Source organism: Lottia gigantea, assembly GCF_000327385.1.
Source record: "Lottia gigantea unplaced genomic scaffold LOTGIsca_44, whole genome shotgun sequence".
NCBI classification, from domain to species: Eukaryota; Metazoa; Mollusca; class Gastropoda; family Lottiidae; genus Lottia; species Lottia gigantea.
Window position 1 is genome coordinate 1,601,184 of NW_008709540.1, and position 16,271 is coordinate 1,617,454.

Here is a 16,271-nt window from a genome sequence, read left to right on the forward strand (position 1 = left end):
GTCGACTCTGAGGATCCCCTGATATCACTATTTCTCAACCTTGATATCACTATTTCTCAAGACTGATATCACTATTTCTTAACCCTGATATCACTATTTCTTAACCTTGATATCACTATTTCTAAACCTTGATATCACTATTTCTCAAGACTGATATCACTGTTTCTCAACCCTGATATCACTATTTCTCACCCCCGATATCACTATTTCTCAACCTTGATATCACTATTTCTTAACCCTGATATCAATATTTCTCAACCCTTATATCACTATTTCACAATCCTGAAATCATTATTTCTCAACCTTGATATCAATATTTCTTATCTCTAATATCACTATTTCTCAACCTTGATATCACTATTACTCATGTCTAATATCACTATTTCTCAACCTTGATATCACTATTACTCATGTCTAATATCACTATTTCTCAACCTTGATATCACTATTTCTCAACTCTAATATCACTATTTCTCAACCTTGAAATCACTATTTTTTAACCCTGATATCACTATTTCTCAACCCTGATATCACTATTTCTCAACCCTGATATCACTATTTCTCAACCTTGATATCACTATTTCTCAACCTTGATATCACTCTTTCTCAACCTTGATATCACTATTTCTCAACCCTGATATCACTATTTCTCAACCTTGATATCACTATTTCTCAACCCTAATATCACTATTTCTCAACCTTGATATCACTATTTCTCAACCCTGATATCATTATTTCTCAACCCTGATATCACTATTTCTCAACCCTGATATCACTATTTCTCAACCCTGATAACACTATTTCTCAACCCTGATATCACTATTTCTCAACCCTGATATCACTATTTCTCAACCTTGATATCACTATTTCTCAACCTTGATATCACTATTTCTCAACCCTGATATCATTATTTCTCAACCTTGATATCACTTTTTCTCAACCCTGATATCACTATTTCTCAACCCTAATATCACTATTTCTCAACCCTGATATCATTATTTCTTAACCTTGATATCATTATTTTTCAACCTTGATATCACTATTTCTCAACCCTGATATCATTATTTCTCAACCTTGATATCACTATTTCTCAAGACTGATATCATTATTTCTCAACCCTGATATCACTATTTCTCAACCCTGATATCATTATTTCTCAACCCTGATATCACTATTTCTCAACCCTAATATCACTATTTCTCAACCTTGATATCACTATTTCTCAACCCTGATATCATTATTTCTCAACCTTGATATCACTATTTCTCAACCCTGATATCATTATTTCTCAACCTTGATATCACTATTTCTCAACCCTGATATCATTATTTCTCAACTCTGATATCACTATTTCTCAACCTTGATATCACTATTTCTCAACCTTGATATCACTATTTCTCAACCTTGATATCAATATTTCTCAACCCTGATATCACTATTTCTCAACCCTGATATCACTATTTCTCAACCCTGATATCACTATTTCTCAACCTTGATATCAATATTTCTCAACCCTAATATCACTATTTCTCAACCTTGATATCACTATTTCTCAACCCTGATATCATTATTTCTCAACCTTGATATCACTATTTCTCAACCCTGATATCATTATTTCTCAACCTTGATATCACTATTTCTCAACCCTTATATCATTATTTCTCAACTCTGATATCACTATTTCTCAACCTTGATATCACTATTTCTCAACCTTGATATCACTATTTCTCAACCCTTATATCATTATTTCTCAACTCTGATATCACTATTTCTCAACCTTGATATCACTATTTCTCAACCTTGATATCACTATTTCTCAACCCTGATATCACTATTTCTCAACCTTGATATCAATATTTCTCAACCCTTATATCTCTATTTCTCAACTCTGTTATCACCTTTTCTCAACTCTGATATCACCTTTACTCAACTCTGATATTACCATTTCTCAACCTTGATGACAATCCAGAAATTTTGGTTGTTTGAAATCTTCTAAACAAATTGAACACTGTCAATGAGGTGGGGTCGCCATTGTGAGTCATTAAATATTATCCAATGTTTTCAAACTGAAATATAAAGAAGCAATGGTTGCTGTAAGGAGAGGTAGTCTCACGTTAAAATTTCCTCGACAGTTGGAAATCGGAAAATAGTCGGAGAAATGATCCTTTTAACACTTTATTACTTACTGCACAGGGTAGTCAATTTACTACTTACTGTACTGGGTAGTCAATTTACTACTTACTGTACTGGGAAGTCAATTTACTACTTACTGTACCGGGAAGTCAATTTATTACTTACTGCACCGGGTAGTCAATTTACTACTTACTGTACCGGGAAGTCAATTTACTACTTACTGTACCGGGAAGTCAATTTACTACTTACTGTACCGGGAAGTCAATTTACTATTTACTGTACCGGGAAGTCACTTTAATACTTACTGCACCGGGAAGTCAATTTACTACTTACTGTACCGGGAAGTCAATTTATTACTTACTGCACCGGGAAGTCAATTTACTGCTTACTGCACCGGGAAGTCAATTGACTACTTACTGCAACGGGAAGTCAATTTACTACTTACTGCACCGGGAAGTCAATTTACTACTTACTGTACCGGGTAGTCAAATTTTTTGGTTCAACCTGATTTGGCAGAGAGGTAATTATTTAATTTCAATTGAAATATTTTAAAGTCATTTTCCTAATTATTATCAAATTCTTAATCTTGTTTAACCTTGGCTTGAAGTTGTTTATTTGTGATCCGAAGCCTGACCAAATCATAAATTATTACCCTTGGGCTTTTACTAAGGTTTTTGGTGCAAATTATTTTCTTTCTTAGTAAAAGGTCAAAAATTCAAGGGATGTCCCGAGACTGGACATCCAAAAAAACATAGAAAAAAAATCGTGGGAAAATTTCGAGCAATCCAGTCTGCCCCCCAAAAGGCCTTCGGCCCGTACGCCTATGCACTGAACAAGGTAGGCCTATATATTGTAAATCACCTTCACAATTTAAAACAAGCTCAATATACTTACAGAGAATTGATAATTTCTTCGAGCTGTTCTCAGGTTGAAATCGAAAGTGGAAATAGCCAACTGGGTTTTGCCGTAGAGTTATAAATAGAACATTCCCATGAACGGCCAAACAGCATACAGCAATCCTCGGCAGTTTCCGCAAAGCTGAATATGTTGCAGATCGCTAGCATAGACATCAATAAATTAGTGCAAGCGTTCATTGTATACGCCTTTCAACTGAACAGGGCAAAAATGATGATCAGTAGGAAACATTTATAAAGAGGACATGTTATTAGCAGAGATTCAAGACAATGTTAGCTCAGTATTTTATACAGGACAATTCGACCTCTGAGGTCAGATCGCAGAATTAACTATGAGCGATATTCAGACCACAGCCAAATATGGAGGAGTCCACTACTACAGAACTTTTACTTTCGATTTTGCCATACTTTGGACGAGATTTTGTCGGAATTGTCTTGCTTGTACGGAAATTTTATTCTATATATAGGCATCCATATGTTCAGTTCAGCGACCCCAGTTATGGTCTAAAGACTGCACTATAAAATCATCTGTTTGATGACGCCGCCAGTCAATCACATTTCTTTCCTCTGCAACGCTAGAATTATGTGACTCAATCAAAGGGTGTATTCCGGGGAGCATTAGATTAGTTTATCAAGTCCGTTGAAACTGATCTATGTTGAAATACACCTTTTCAATTGTTGGTTTGAATTAGACCAGTGGGATTCGATTTTCTTATATCTGGAATACAATGGCCACTTTTCTTGTATCATAGAAGTTTGTCAATGCAGCGACGCGACCAAATAGAGCCAATGAGAGCCCTCGACCGAAAGTCTGTGAACCACAAGCCATATTGTATCAATCTATTAGGTCGAGGACTCTGATTGGCTGTATTCGCTAGCGTACAATCTTATCAAATTGCCGCATTCCATGATACAAGAATAGTGGCTAATGGAATCAAGGTATGAAACGAAGTTGAAGTTCGTAATAGCTTGAACATTGTGAAGATATCCCCCCACTTTAGTCGCTAAAGGACTATTGTGAAGATAGTATAGTATAGTATTGTCACTTGGTTTTCCAGAATGATGGATTTATACGTATCTCATAATGAATATCGACCCGTTAATGCTCATAGTTTCCAAACACCAATGATAAGTTATCAATGTTTTACTAGTTGATGGTTGGTGACTATATACTCCGGTCCGTTATCACCCGATAGCGATAAAACAACCTGATAAACACCGATACTCGATTAGAAAGATGTAGGATAGAACATAGAACATAGGTTATTTAAAATGGATTTCAATTATTCACGATTTTTATTATTCATATTTATTTTTCATCATGGTAAGTAGCCACACCTTCCCTTATCCTGGTTGGTGGTAGATGATAAGTTAACGTTCGCTTCCAGCGGATGCTGATATCGCAAACTAGGCCTTATCCTGGCCTTTTTCTCTTATTTTATACTGACATTTTCTCTTATTTTATACTGACATTTTCTCTTATTTTATATTTGGCATGAAATGAAGTGAACCTTCTCTTTCACACCATAACATAGTTTCTAAAATCAATTTGGACTAGTTATTCGGGTAACTCTGTGACTGTTTTAGGATGATGAGGATATCCAACCCCGAAACTTCCCAAACCCTTCACATCCTGTACCCCATGTACATACCAGCAAAACTTACAGGGTCAGTCAGCACTTCAGGCTTGTTGACCACAATAAACCAAGCCCCAATGTGCCTTACGGTAATAAGGTGTTAAAAGCTCACTGTTCTTGCAATTTGAAAGAATAATCCATTCAACAGTATTACAACAGTGCTAATATTCAGATCACTTATCTGATAATTAAATCAATCATTTTAAGATTAAGTCATCCTCGTGTGAGTGAAGGGGTATTTTAAGTGTACAATATTGTCTGCTGAAAGGGATTTAATCACCAAATCATTTTGGTTACAAGGTGACAGAACTTAAATCAGCGAACTTCATTTACAGAAGACAATCCTTTACATTGTCTGTAAAACCGATGTGCGATGTATTTATCTGCAATAGGCAGATGTGAGATTGGTTTCATTATTCCTTCTTCATTTAAGAAAGTCATTCAATCCATTTACCTCACATAATCAGTAACACAAATCCATTCTTATTCCATTGATAACAAACTCGATGTAGGATTTTCATTCTGAAATGGCAATAAAGAACCAGCAGCTAATACCTTTGGTCTCATTTGAAATGCTCACACCAATTTTACCTTTCAGCTTTCTCCACACAACAATCATGTTATCAAGACTGGACAAGATCTGGACAAATGTGTCTACTGGTGAAGAATGGTTATCAAGTCACATGGAGTGAAGCCAATAAAGATTGTACAGGTCGAGATGCCACGCTCCTTAGATTTGAAAATGGCGATGATGTGGTAAGCCCGGCATGTCCATATATATATGAAATAAACAATATCTATAGGGCAGATTTGTCAACCAGTAGGGTCATCAGCCCGATGACACGTCAATTGTCTCTTTGAGATCAGATTGAGATTGTGCCACCTCTATGGAGTTCTGGAGCACGTGCGGTTAGAGCGTTAGTTGTATACAAAACGTAATTTGATTGAACAAATGGTTGTTGTGTGCTCTAATTTCGGTCAGCGTGTGAAAGTTCGATGACATTGAATACGCCATATTTACTCACAGTTCCGGTCGAACCAGCTGTAAATGGGTACGCTTGATCCAATAAAAATTAATGCCAAGAGGTTTGGTCGAAGAACAGCTGGTAGAAAGGATACTTAATTGTAAACCTGAGTTGCTATCGTTTAAAAATATAGTTTTTTTCTTTCTGTCTGTCTGTCTATCTTTCAGAATAGTTTTGTACAACTGGTGTCTAAATATGGAGTTGATGGTTGGTGGACAGATCTAAATGAGATTGGTCATCCTGGAATTTGGACGTGGGGTGACAACGAGGAGGTTTTCAATGATGCTTTGTAAGTAATACATCTCTATCTTTGTCGTTCCAAAACTTATGGGACTATACAACTGTTCTTTATAAGAACACCACAGAAGAACATGTTTTTCAAAGATATTTTTGATGACGTTTTTAAGATAACGATGATGAATTGTAGGATAGCAAAACTCTCAATAAACCGACATTCTCTCTAAACTGCAATCCGGCATCGAAAAGGGTCCCGTAGTGGCTAATCTATAATAAACCAACCTCCTTAAACCAAGAACTGTATTGATTCATGGACTATTCATGGGCAAGCATTTGGCGAGATTAAAAGTATTAGCAATAATAGATATCGATTCAACGTCTGTGATATGGATTTGAAAAAAAGAAAAATTCGCACCGAATCGGACATCATCCCCAACCAATAGTAGTAGTAGACATCGAACACACATATATTTATTGCAGAACATGGAATGTCGAGCCAGACGACAACCGACACGTAGAGAACTGTGTTTCTCTGTCCTACGAAGGCAAGATGAGCGATGAAATGTGTTGGAAAAAATTAGGTTTTATTTGTGAATATCCATTACCTGCAGGTAGGTAGAAGAGGTTGTTGGAGAGAGACTATTTTTTATGTATGCGCTTACAGATCCATATTGTCCCTAGGGCTGGGTATCGATAACCAAATTGAGAGCAATCATCGATGGTAGACTGGCGATCAATAATCAATTAATAATCGCAATAATTCATTTGAGAAAACCCTGTAAATAAAAAATTAAAAACATGCCAAAATTCTTAATTTCATGGGTTATTTTTGTGTCATAGAAGTATATTCTCGTTTTGATCGGTTATTATAGTTTATTGTGGGTATGATATGTGCTGAAGGGAAATTATATATTAAGATATAACTACTTGTAAACGGGTACAGTGGAGAAAATGTAACTTTGACATATAATCGATTATGAAATTTGATAATCGAAAATCGAAATTATAAATTCCTAGCAACGATAATCGATTATTTCAATCATTTTACCCAGCCCTAATTATCCCAACCTAATGTCAGAAACATATACAGTATATCGTGTTGATACGTTATATCACATCCATCGAAGGTTATTTCTCACAAGTTTAGGAATATGTGGGGGTGTGGGTACTGTGGGTGTTGTTTTAAAATAAAAGGTTCGGCACTATGAAGAATTATTGCCATTTTCTACAAAAAGCCATCAAAATCATCTGTTGGAGCATTCGACCGCAAAGATAGCTGTATTTTGATATTGAATCTTTCCTTATTTGTAGATGGCAACTGTGGACAAGATTGGGTATCCTCCACAGACTCTTGTTATTATATCAGCTTTACTGAGGATCCCCTCAACCTTCTAACGTGGATGGATGCTCTCGCCAAATGTATGTCAATGAATAGTTTAGGACAGGCAGCCACTCTCCTTAGCATCAACTCACAAGCTGAATACGTAAGTTACCTCCCTTGCTGATCAGTATTATGTCCCTTGAATAATTTTATTGCCTCCCTTTGTGATAGAAAATGTGGCCCCTGGGAGAATTGCTTGATAATTGAAATATGGGTTTTAGTATTGTGCTCAAGTTCCATTTGGCTAATGAAGATCGAAAACGCTTCGCGTGCGTAATCAGACAAATTTTGTCAGTAGGCCTACAATAACACCAGCCTCCTCGATTTCTTCGAAGAAATCTATGAGAATTTTGATCTGCGTTTTCTTCGGCAGATGTTCACTTATACGACAACTGTATCTATAAGCAATAAGGACTACAATTATACCCATTTCTGGTTGATATACTTCCCAATATGAATATTTCATCATATTCTACCAGTGTATTGCCTGTTCGGTTTTGCGTTTGGGATCGCTTATGTTTGGGTTTTCCTTTTAATAAATATTTTATATTTTAGACTACGATCAATCAGTATTTATCATCGTCTAAAGTCCAAGACATCAACTGGTGGATCGGACTCAATGATCAGACAACAGAGGGACAGTATGTCTGGACAGACGGACCAGCTGATACAACTTTCTTGTAAGTTAAAATTCTCAAAATAACTTTGTATAAGATGTACCGCATGGAAGTAATGTCCGGATTAAAAGAATGATTGTTATCTTTAAGAACGTTCTATAAACACCATTTACAAATCAACAATCAAATTAAATATCTTTAAGACTATGAGATAACCAAGACTATGAGATAACTAAGACTATGAGATAACTAAGACTATGAGATAACTAAGACTATGAGATAACTAAGACTATGAGATAACTAAGACTATGAGATGACCAAGACTATGAGATAACTAAGACTATGAGATAACTAAGATTATGAGATAACTAAGACTATGAGATAACTAAGACTATGAGATGACTAAGACTATGAGATAACTAAGACTATGAGATGACCAAGACTATGAGATGACCAAGACTATGAGATAACTAAGACTATGAGATGACCAAGACTATGAGATGACCAAGACTATGAGATAACCAAGACTATGAGATAACTAAGGCTATGAGATAACTAAGACTATGAGATAACTAAGATTATGAGATAACTAAGACTATGAGATAACTAAGACTATGAGATGACCAAGACTATGAGATAACTAAGACTATGAGATAACTAAGACTATAAGATAACTAAGATTATGAGATAACTAAGACTATGAGATGACCAAGACTATGAGATGACCAAGACTATGAGATGACTAAGACTATGAGATAACTAAGACTATGAGATAACTAAGATTATGAGATAACTAAGATTATGAGATAACTAAGACTATGAGATAACTAAGACTATGAGATAACTAAGACTATGAGATGACTAAAACTATGAGATGAACAAGACTATGAGATGACTAAGACTATGAGATGACTAAGATTATGAGATAACTAAGACTATGAGATGACCAAGACTATGAGATGACTAAGACTATGAGATAACTAAGACTATGAGATAACTAAGACTATGAGATGTGTAAGACTATGAGATGACTAAAACTATGAGATGTGTAAGACTATGAGATGTGTAAGACTATGAGATGACTAAGATTATGAGATAACTAAGACTATGAGATAACCAAGACTATGAGATGACTAAAACTATGAGATAACCAAGACTATGAGATAACCCAACAATCAAATTATCTATCCCGAAGAACATATATATTACTTTGAGAAAACGGATTTTGGACTTGTTGGGCCGTAGGCAAACGAACGGTAGAGGACCTAATTTCTCATTTTAGGGAGGGGGTATGGTGTGATTACAATTCTATGGCAGGAAGTTTGCGATCTTTTTTTTCAGGAACAGATCAATCATCAGCATCAATCGTATGCACGATATCGGCATTCATCACCATTAGGCTCAAACAATTTAGTTGATTGTCACACATCACGATCCTAGTAGGACAGTTTTCGACGGGTTTGCGGAAATTTGTTAATTGATTAATTTTTACTGTTACAAAATTTGTCATGGGCCGAAAGGCATCTGCCTAGTTTGCCTATAGGTTAATCCGCAATCATCATTTATTCTTAAAGAACATGGTATAACCCACTTATTCAATTAATTTTTTCTTTAAGAAAATGGGATAAAGCCCCCAGTAAGCTGTCTCTAGTAGATAAATGTGGGGTTGTCCACGGTAACGGTCATATATCGTATGGTAAATGTAATAAAGACAAGAATTATTATATCTGCAAATCGAAAGTAACTGATAGTAAGTGACAGTTTTTATATCACATTAATGTATCACCTCTACAAGTCTGTACATGTGTAAACGGTGATAGGCAATACTGTAGCATAAAGGAAGCAAATGAGAGAAATGTCCCTCTTTATAAATTATGTACGACCTAGACCCTTCTTTGCGCTATAGATTGAAATATAATGCTATGAAAATTGTAATAAGTTTCAGCTATTTTTCTCTTAAAATAGATATCATACATGTTTTCTTCTTCATATTGTCAAGTTATTGCAAACTGCGACTAATATAGTTTGACTGCAATAACCACCTTCCCAATATGATTGGAATATAGCAAATGGCAAATACAGCCAATTAGAACCCTTGAAAGAAAGACTGTGAAGAATTTGGGTGTATGTTTAATCGAGTTGTTCTGATTCGCTGGCCGCTGATACAAGATAGGTGGTTATTGTAGTCAAGGTATTAGACGTAGTTTGTAACACATGTATTAAGATATACCGAAACCAATCGGAAAACAGAATTGCAAATAAGTTCAAGATATTTTGTTTTCTTCCTACGTGATCAGTATTCGGCATGCCCTTATGGTTTTCTTTCATCAAATGACATTTCGGACCTTCTCATAAAGGATAGATCAAAATCTCCTGTTAACTCGAAAAAAACTAAAACATAAACTACTCGCAAATAATTTACTGTAATGAAGATCGATGTAATTTTATATATCATTAGGTGAATTTTCGACGTATGAAGAGCTAGGATGTGTCGGCGGCTGGACGAGAGCAGGTCATAAATGTTATTTATTTGATGCTCATGAAAAAATGACACAATCGAACGCCAGACAACATTGTCAACAAAATGGCGGCGATCTAATCAAAATACAGAGTTCAGATGAAAAGGTATGATCTTACAAATAATATAATATTTAAGACAGGTATTAGTGTTACCTTAAGCGGTGACACTATTGCCGATACATTGGTGGGGGAGGAGGTCATTTGCCAAAATATAGTTTGTACCCAAAAATGTAACCCAACCCCAACCAATTTCTCACAAATTTATGAATTTGATATTTTTTCCCCAAAATTTGCAATGCACCAAATCGATTCTAATTTCCAAAAAATCACTTCAACAAAGCTGCCGCATTTGAATATTAACCTTTGCAGTTTTTCCCCAGTCTGCCCGCTATTTGTACCACCGGTCTCAGGATGCTGGCGCCGCCACTGGTTACCTTACTCTCGACTGAATGAAGAATGTTAACGCCCTCTAACGTGATCTTTTAGATGGATAGATTGCAAGCTTAAAAATACTCTGAGTTTTAGAAAGATTCTTCCTCCGGATGATAGACAATATATCAGTTTTTGTAAATCTGTGATGCAAGAAAAGTGGTTATTACAGTCAAGGTATAAGATAAAGTTCGTAATAACTTGACATTGTGAGCATGGGATTTGGGCCAAATACCGTTTGCTTTGATATTTATTTTGACATATTTGGACAAACTTTGAATACATGATTGATTATAAAATGTATATTCTTCAGAATTGGGTCACTCAGCAGACGTTTAACAGAAAGGTGACTGGTTTTTGGACAGGATTATCCAGAAAATTAAAGGGAGCAAACTCTTGGACATGGGCAGATAAATCTGATGTAGATATAAAATTAATGTACGTAATCCTAATTTTACACTACCCTCCCTGATGTTATCTTGATAAAAGGATACTGTCATCTCTCCAGTTAGTTAGAGATGTTAGAAAGCTAAGTTGGTGAACAATGAGATCACTGGTTCCCAAGCTTTCGGACTCTTCGTACCACTTTGCGACGCTCCCACTATAACCTCGGTGAAAGAATTCACTATTCCGAATGGATTCTGCAAAGTGTTTCCGCAGTATTATGTAACTTCTATATGCTTCTCAGGTTTCGCCTTCAGTTTTCAGGAAGATAAAAAAACCCTTGATCAGCACAATTGTATACTACTCCAAAGTTTTATATTTTTAGAAATTGGAACCAGGAGCCTAATGATTATATTGGTAAAGAAGATTGTGCTACTATCAGCCAGGATGGTGTTTATAATGATTATTCCTGTTCTAATAATGCTGGGTATATCTGTCAGATCCAGTCCGTCAGTGAGTCTATCTTATATTCTGACAGTCATAGTCAAAACGCAGTCAACAAAGGTTGTCAGAGAGGATTCAATCTTTGGTCATCACGGGACCACACCTCATTAATATTTGCCGTGTCGGATAAAAATACTTATAGAGACTCATAAGATCACGACACAAATTCTTTTTTGATGGCAGCCACCCTTTCTCATTGCAACTCAATACATTGACCGACAATTGCTCACTTTTACCTTTTTCAAAAGCAAAAAATGAAACAAGGGATCATTTTGTGTTTCCAGTTCAGCGTCACGTTAGAATGTCTGGTCTCATTGACTTATTCATTATCATTATGTTGACCTATACAAAGTTTAGCTGGATCATTCCCTTCTAACCATGCGATATTTTGACATATACATATGTATAATTATATATTTCCTTCATTTTGTATTTAGTCCAATACTAATTTATCTCTACATCAGCTACTGCCAATGCATTGTCAAACTGTCATTTTGGTCTTTCGTTTTGCGGTTTTGGATTGTTAGTACGTGGGGTTTTTATTCAATATATTAGATGGAAACATTTAAATGATAAAATTACTACACACTACATTTCAACAATCTACATTGTCATCTTCAGGTGAAGTGAACTGATGATGACAATGTAAATTGTTGAAACGTAGTATGTAATAAAACTAAGGAGTAGAATACATATAAAATTGTGTTCCGTTATTTAATGTGATCTCTACCCCTAAATGTCGCGAAAGAATTATTTAAATGGTTGTAAGTATGACAATGATTCTTACTTGTATTTGATTCCTTTTGTTTTATTTAAGACTTACCGTGTCCTAAAGGCTGGACAATGCCTGATGCTGAAAGCAGTATGTGTTATTATATTAGTAGTACAGATGATAACGTGACTACCACGTGGTACGATGCTAAAGACAAGTGTATCCAGATGGCCAATGGTGGAGACGCGACTCTCTTTGCTCCTCTCAGTAGTGCCGATTATGTAAGTAAACAGGAGAGACAATTCATTAAAAGGATCTATCGGAATCTGTATGACCAATAGTTCTTTAGTCTCAGAAACGGGAATTTATTTTAGCTAAGCTAATCAGTAATGGTGTTCACAGGTCACTGTTGAAATTTGAGCCTTCTTGTGTGTCCAGAATTGTCCAAGTTAGACAGTTTAAAAGACGACTCGTCTTTCCTATAGACTCTGCAATATATAGGAAAGGAATAGAAAGAGAAATTCCTAGTTTGGCCATAATTTCCTGGGATCCGTTAGAGAAAAAACTCACTGTTTTATATTCCAGATGTTTGTGAGTCAACAGTTGATGTCTCTACCCCCGGATACCACTGGCTGGTGGACAGATTTAACTGATGCTCAAGTTGAAGGGGTGTGGCAATATTCTAATTCATTTAATGGCGTTCCTGATAAGTCTCTTATGTAAGTTCATCAGTGCTTCCAAAATCCAGGGTTTGGATCAACGGATCGAATATTTTCCAACCTGGTGTCCCCCTTGTCAGTGATGCAAGTCTGATGCACTGAAATGAAAAAAGGCATCTATACATTCGGTTGGGACTAAAAACTGTGTGCTATTGGTTGTTTACAAACCCACAACTAAGTAGGCGGTGGCGCTCTCCTTGCAAACATGTTTGAATTGCATAGTGAAGAGCGATTATCTTTAAACGTTCATATATGAAACGTTGAGCGTAAGTTACCCATGTCGTATGTCGGCCAACAATTGCTCGTTAACACTTTACAAATCAATGATTTGATTTTGTTAATTATTCATTGGAAAGGGGACCCCAATAATTTTTTAAAGGGGAACCCAATGATTTTGCCTTTATTATTCAGTGTCTGGAAAGGGGAACCCAATGATTTTGTTTATTATTCAAAGTTTGGAAAGGGGAACCCAATCATTTTGTGTTTATTATTCAGTGTCTTGAAAGGGGAACCCAGTGATTTTGTTCATTATTAAGTGTCTGGAACAGGGGAACCCAGTGATTTTGTTTAATAATCAGTGTTTGGAAAGGGTAACCCAGTGATTGTGTTTATTATTCAGTATCAGGAAAGGGGAACCCAATGATTATGTTTATTATTCAGTATCTGGAAAGGGGAACCCAATGATTTCATGTTAATTATTCAATGGAAAGAGGAACCCAATGATTTTGCGTTTATTACTCAGTGTCTAGAAAGGGAAACCAAATGATTTTGTTTAATATTCAGTGTCTGGAAAGGGGAACCCAATGACTGTGTTTATATTATTCAGTGTCTGGGAAGGGGAACCCAATGATTGTGTTTATTATTCAGTGTCTGGAAAGGGGAACCCAATGATTTGTATTTATTATTCAGTGTTTAGAAAGGGGAACCCTATTAATTTTGAAAGGGGAACCCAATGATTTCATGTTAATTATTCAACGGAAAGGGGAACCCAATGATTTTGTTTATTATTCAGTGTCTGGAAAGGGGAACCCAATGATTGTGTTTATTATTCACTGTCTGGAAAGGGGAAATCAATGATTTTGTTTATTATTCAGTGTCTGGAAAGGTGAACTCAGTGATTTTGTTTATTATTCAGTGTCTGGAAAGAGGAACCCAATGATTGTGTTTATTATTCAGTGTCTGGAAAGGGGAACCCAATGATTTGTATTTATTATTCAGTGTTTGGAAAGGGGAACCCTATAAATTTTGAAAGGGGAACCCAATGATTTCATGTTAATTATTCAACGGAAAGGGGAACCCAATGATTTTGATTATTATTCAGTGTCTGGAAAGGGGAACCCAATCATTTTGTGTTTATTATTCACTGTCTGGAAAGGGGAAATCAATGATTTTGTTTAATATTCAGTGTCTGGAAAGGGGAACCTAATGATTTTGGTGGAAATGAGGACTGTGCTGTGATGTATTATGGAGGTAGATACAATGATGTATCGTGTTCAGCTAAAGCCAATATTGTCTGTGAAAAACCTGCAACGTCATTTCCTTCTTCTGGTGGTAAGTTTTTAAATATGTAAATAGTCAATCTTCGAAAATTGTACATATGTATATGGAGATTCGAATCATAAACACAAGATGAACAATTCATTTAGGTATAATAAAAGGCAGTTCAAATTATATATACCAGAGTTATATTGTAATCATTACACTGTTCAAATTACTAATTATGAATCCCTTCCTGGTCATATAAAAACATTTATAAGTCAAATACAGCAGGAATATTTATTCATATAATATATGTAATAGTTAGATCATATCAAGTAAAATTTATTTTAAAGAATGAGCACGGTCGCGAGACCTATAACCAAATTCTAGCTGTGTCACATGACTGAAAACACTTAATGATTGATTTTCCACTAGAATGTTTAGCCAATGCTGATTGGATGAAAAAGTAGGTAAGGCTCTCACCTGTTTTTAATTATATACTGTATCTATATATTGCAGGAGAGACTGTAGAAAGAAGAATAAATGGAATGGTTTTATTGATATCATCGCTGATCGTTTTCAACATTTGAATATTTTGTGTAGACCTAATAAATGTGTACATTATATATAACTTTTTAATTCCTGAAAAATGTAAATATTGTTGAGTGACAATGCTTGGCACAGTCACATAATTCTGTCGTAGGAAAGGTTATTACATTGCATTCTGAGCCAAAATCGGCGGTATCTTTATCAGATTGTTCTGATTCAAGTGAAGTTCATAAATTGTATTAATCTAATCCGTGTTCACTGAACAGAACATTCCTATGAGATGCAGTAAGCTTCGGGTTAAGAGCATTTTCCCTTGAGAATTACTTATTGTTAAAGGGAGGTAAGTACATCACAAGTGTGTGTAATTGCTTGGAATATGCTCCTCTTTTTAAAGGCTCTTACGAGCAACGTTAATATTACAAGTATTATTCCTCCTAAAATTCGGCTCTTGCGATAAAAGTTGATCAGGAGATTTTGAAGAAAAAACCCAACTATCACTGGGATTCAGACCACAAACAATTTCATTGGTACCTTTCTGACCCAGTGCAGATATGTGTCTAGATATTCTCTTTGCAATCTATTCAAATTAATGCATCAGGTAGATTTCATGAGAGAGAAACATACTGGACAAACTCAGAGCGCCCCCAGGTATTCTGGGAGAGTGAATATTACAAAACCCACAAGGGCCCAATACATATGACAGTGGAATTCTGTACACAACAAGACATATGCAATAATTTAAACTTTATTCAATAAAATTTACATAATCTCTGTAATGTTTCTCTGTATTAAAAATAATCTTTCTGAGAACAATCGCCTGAAAGAGAGAAATGGTATTTGATAAAAATGTATCGAAAATGGTTTAAGTAAGAGAATATATCAGGTAAACTTAATAATCATTGTGGACTCCCGAAAAGACAAATGCACCAGACGAAAGCCAAAGAGTGAGCAGATTTTGCATCGTTTGTGAGCTGATCTCTAAAGCTTGGAGCTAATGGTTAAATAATGAACAAAAACTTCACGATTCCTTT

General features: G+C 35.5%; 2 protein-coding genes across 2 annotated transcripts in view; both read left to right on the forward strand.

Annotated features, from left to right (window-relative positions):
- The window catches only part of LOTGIDRAFT_123634 (hypothetical protein), a gene marked incomplete at both ends in the record, with an annotated part of 17,758 nt that extends 15,073 nt beyond the window's left edge, over positions 1 to 2,685 (forward strand). The window contains one exon of the mRNA XM_009060799.1: positions 2,367 to 2,685. Within this exon, the coding sequence (XP_009059047.1) occupies positions 2,367 to 2,685 (319 nt within the window). The remainder of the gene's footprint in view (positions 1 to 2,366) is intronic.
- A 1,606-nt stretch (positions 2,686 to 4,291) lies between these two features.
- LOTGIDRAFT_233857 (hypothetical protein) lies at positions 4,292 to 15,316 on the forward strand. The gene is made up of 14 exons (XM_009060800.1): positions 4,292 to 4,371; positions 5,283 to 5,440; positions 5,877 to 5,998; positions 6,427 to 6,557; positions 7,258 to 7,430; positions 7,883 to 8,007; positions 9,561 to 9,694; positions 10,403 to 10,569; positions 11,207 to 11,331; positions 11,663 to 11,790; positions 12,599 to 12,774; positions 13,079 to 13,212; positions 14,618 to 14,763; positions 15,211 to 15,316. The coding sequence occupies exons 1-14, from the start codon at positions 4,320 to 4,322 to the stop codon at positions 15,279 to 15,281; spliced, it is 1,842 nt and encodes a 613-aa protein (XP_009059048.1). The 5' UTR covers positions 4,292 to 4,319; the 3' UTR covers positions 15,282 to 15,316.
- Positions 15,317 to 16,271: the final 955 nt, after the last annotated feature.

What these genes read in the sequence shown, in the direction of transcription:
- LOTGIDRAFT_233857 (XM_009060800.1), top strand. Translation starts at nt 4,320, where the DNA reads ATGGATTTCAATTATTCACGATTTTTATTATTCATATTTATTTTTCAT. An exon ending in CCAGCTGATACAACTTTCTT is followed by an intron (nt 8,008 to 9,560) that starts GTAAGTTAAAAT and finishes TTTTTCTTTAAG; the next exon opens with AAAATGGGATAAAGCCCCCA. An exon ending in CTCTCAGTAGTGCCGATTAT is followed by an intron (nt 12,775 to 13,078) that starts GTAAGTAAACAG and finishes TTTATATTCCAG; the next exon opens with ATGTTTGTGAGTCAACAGTT.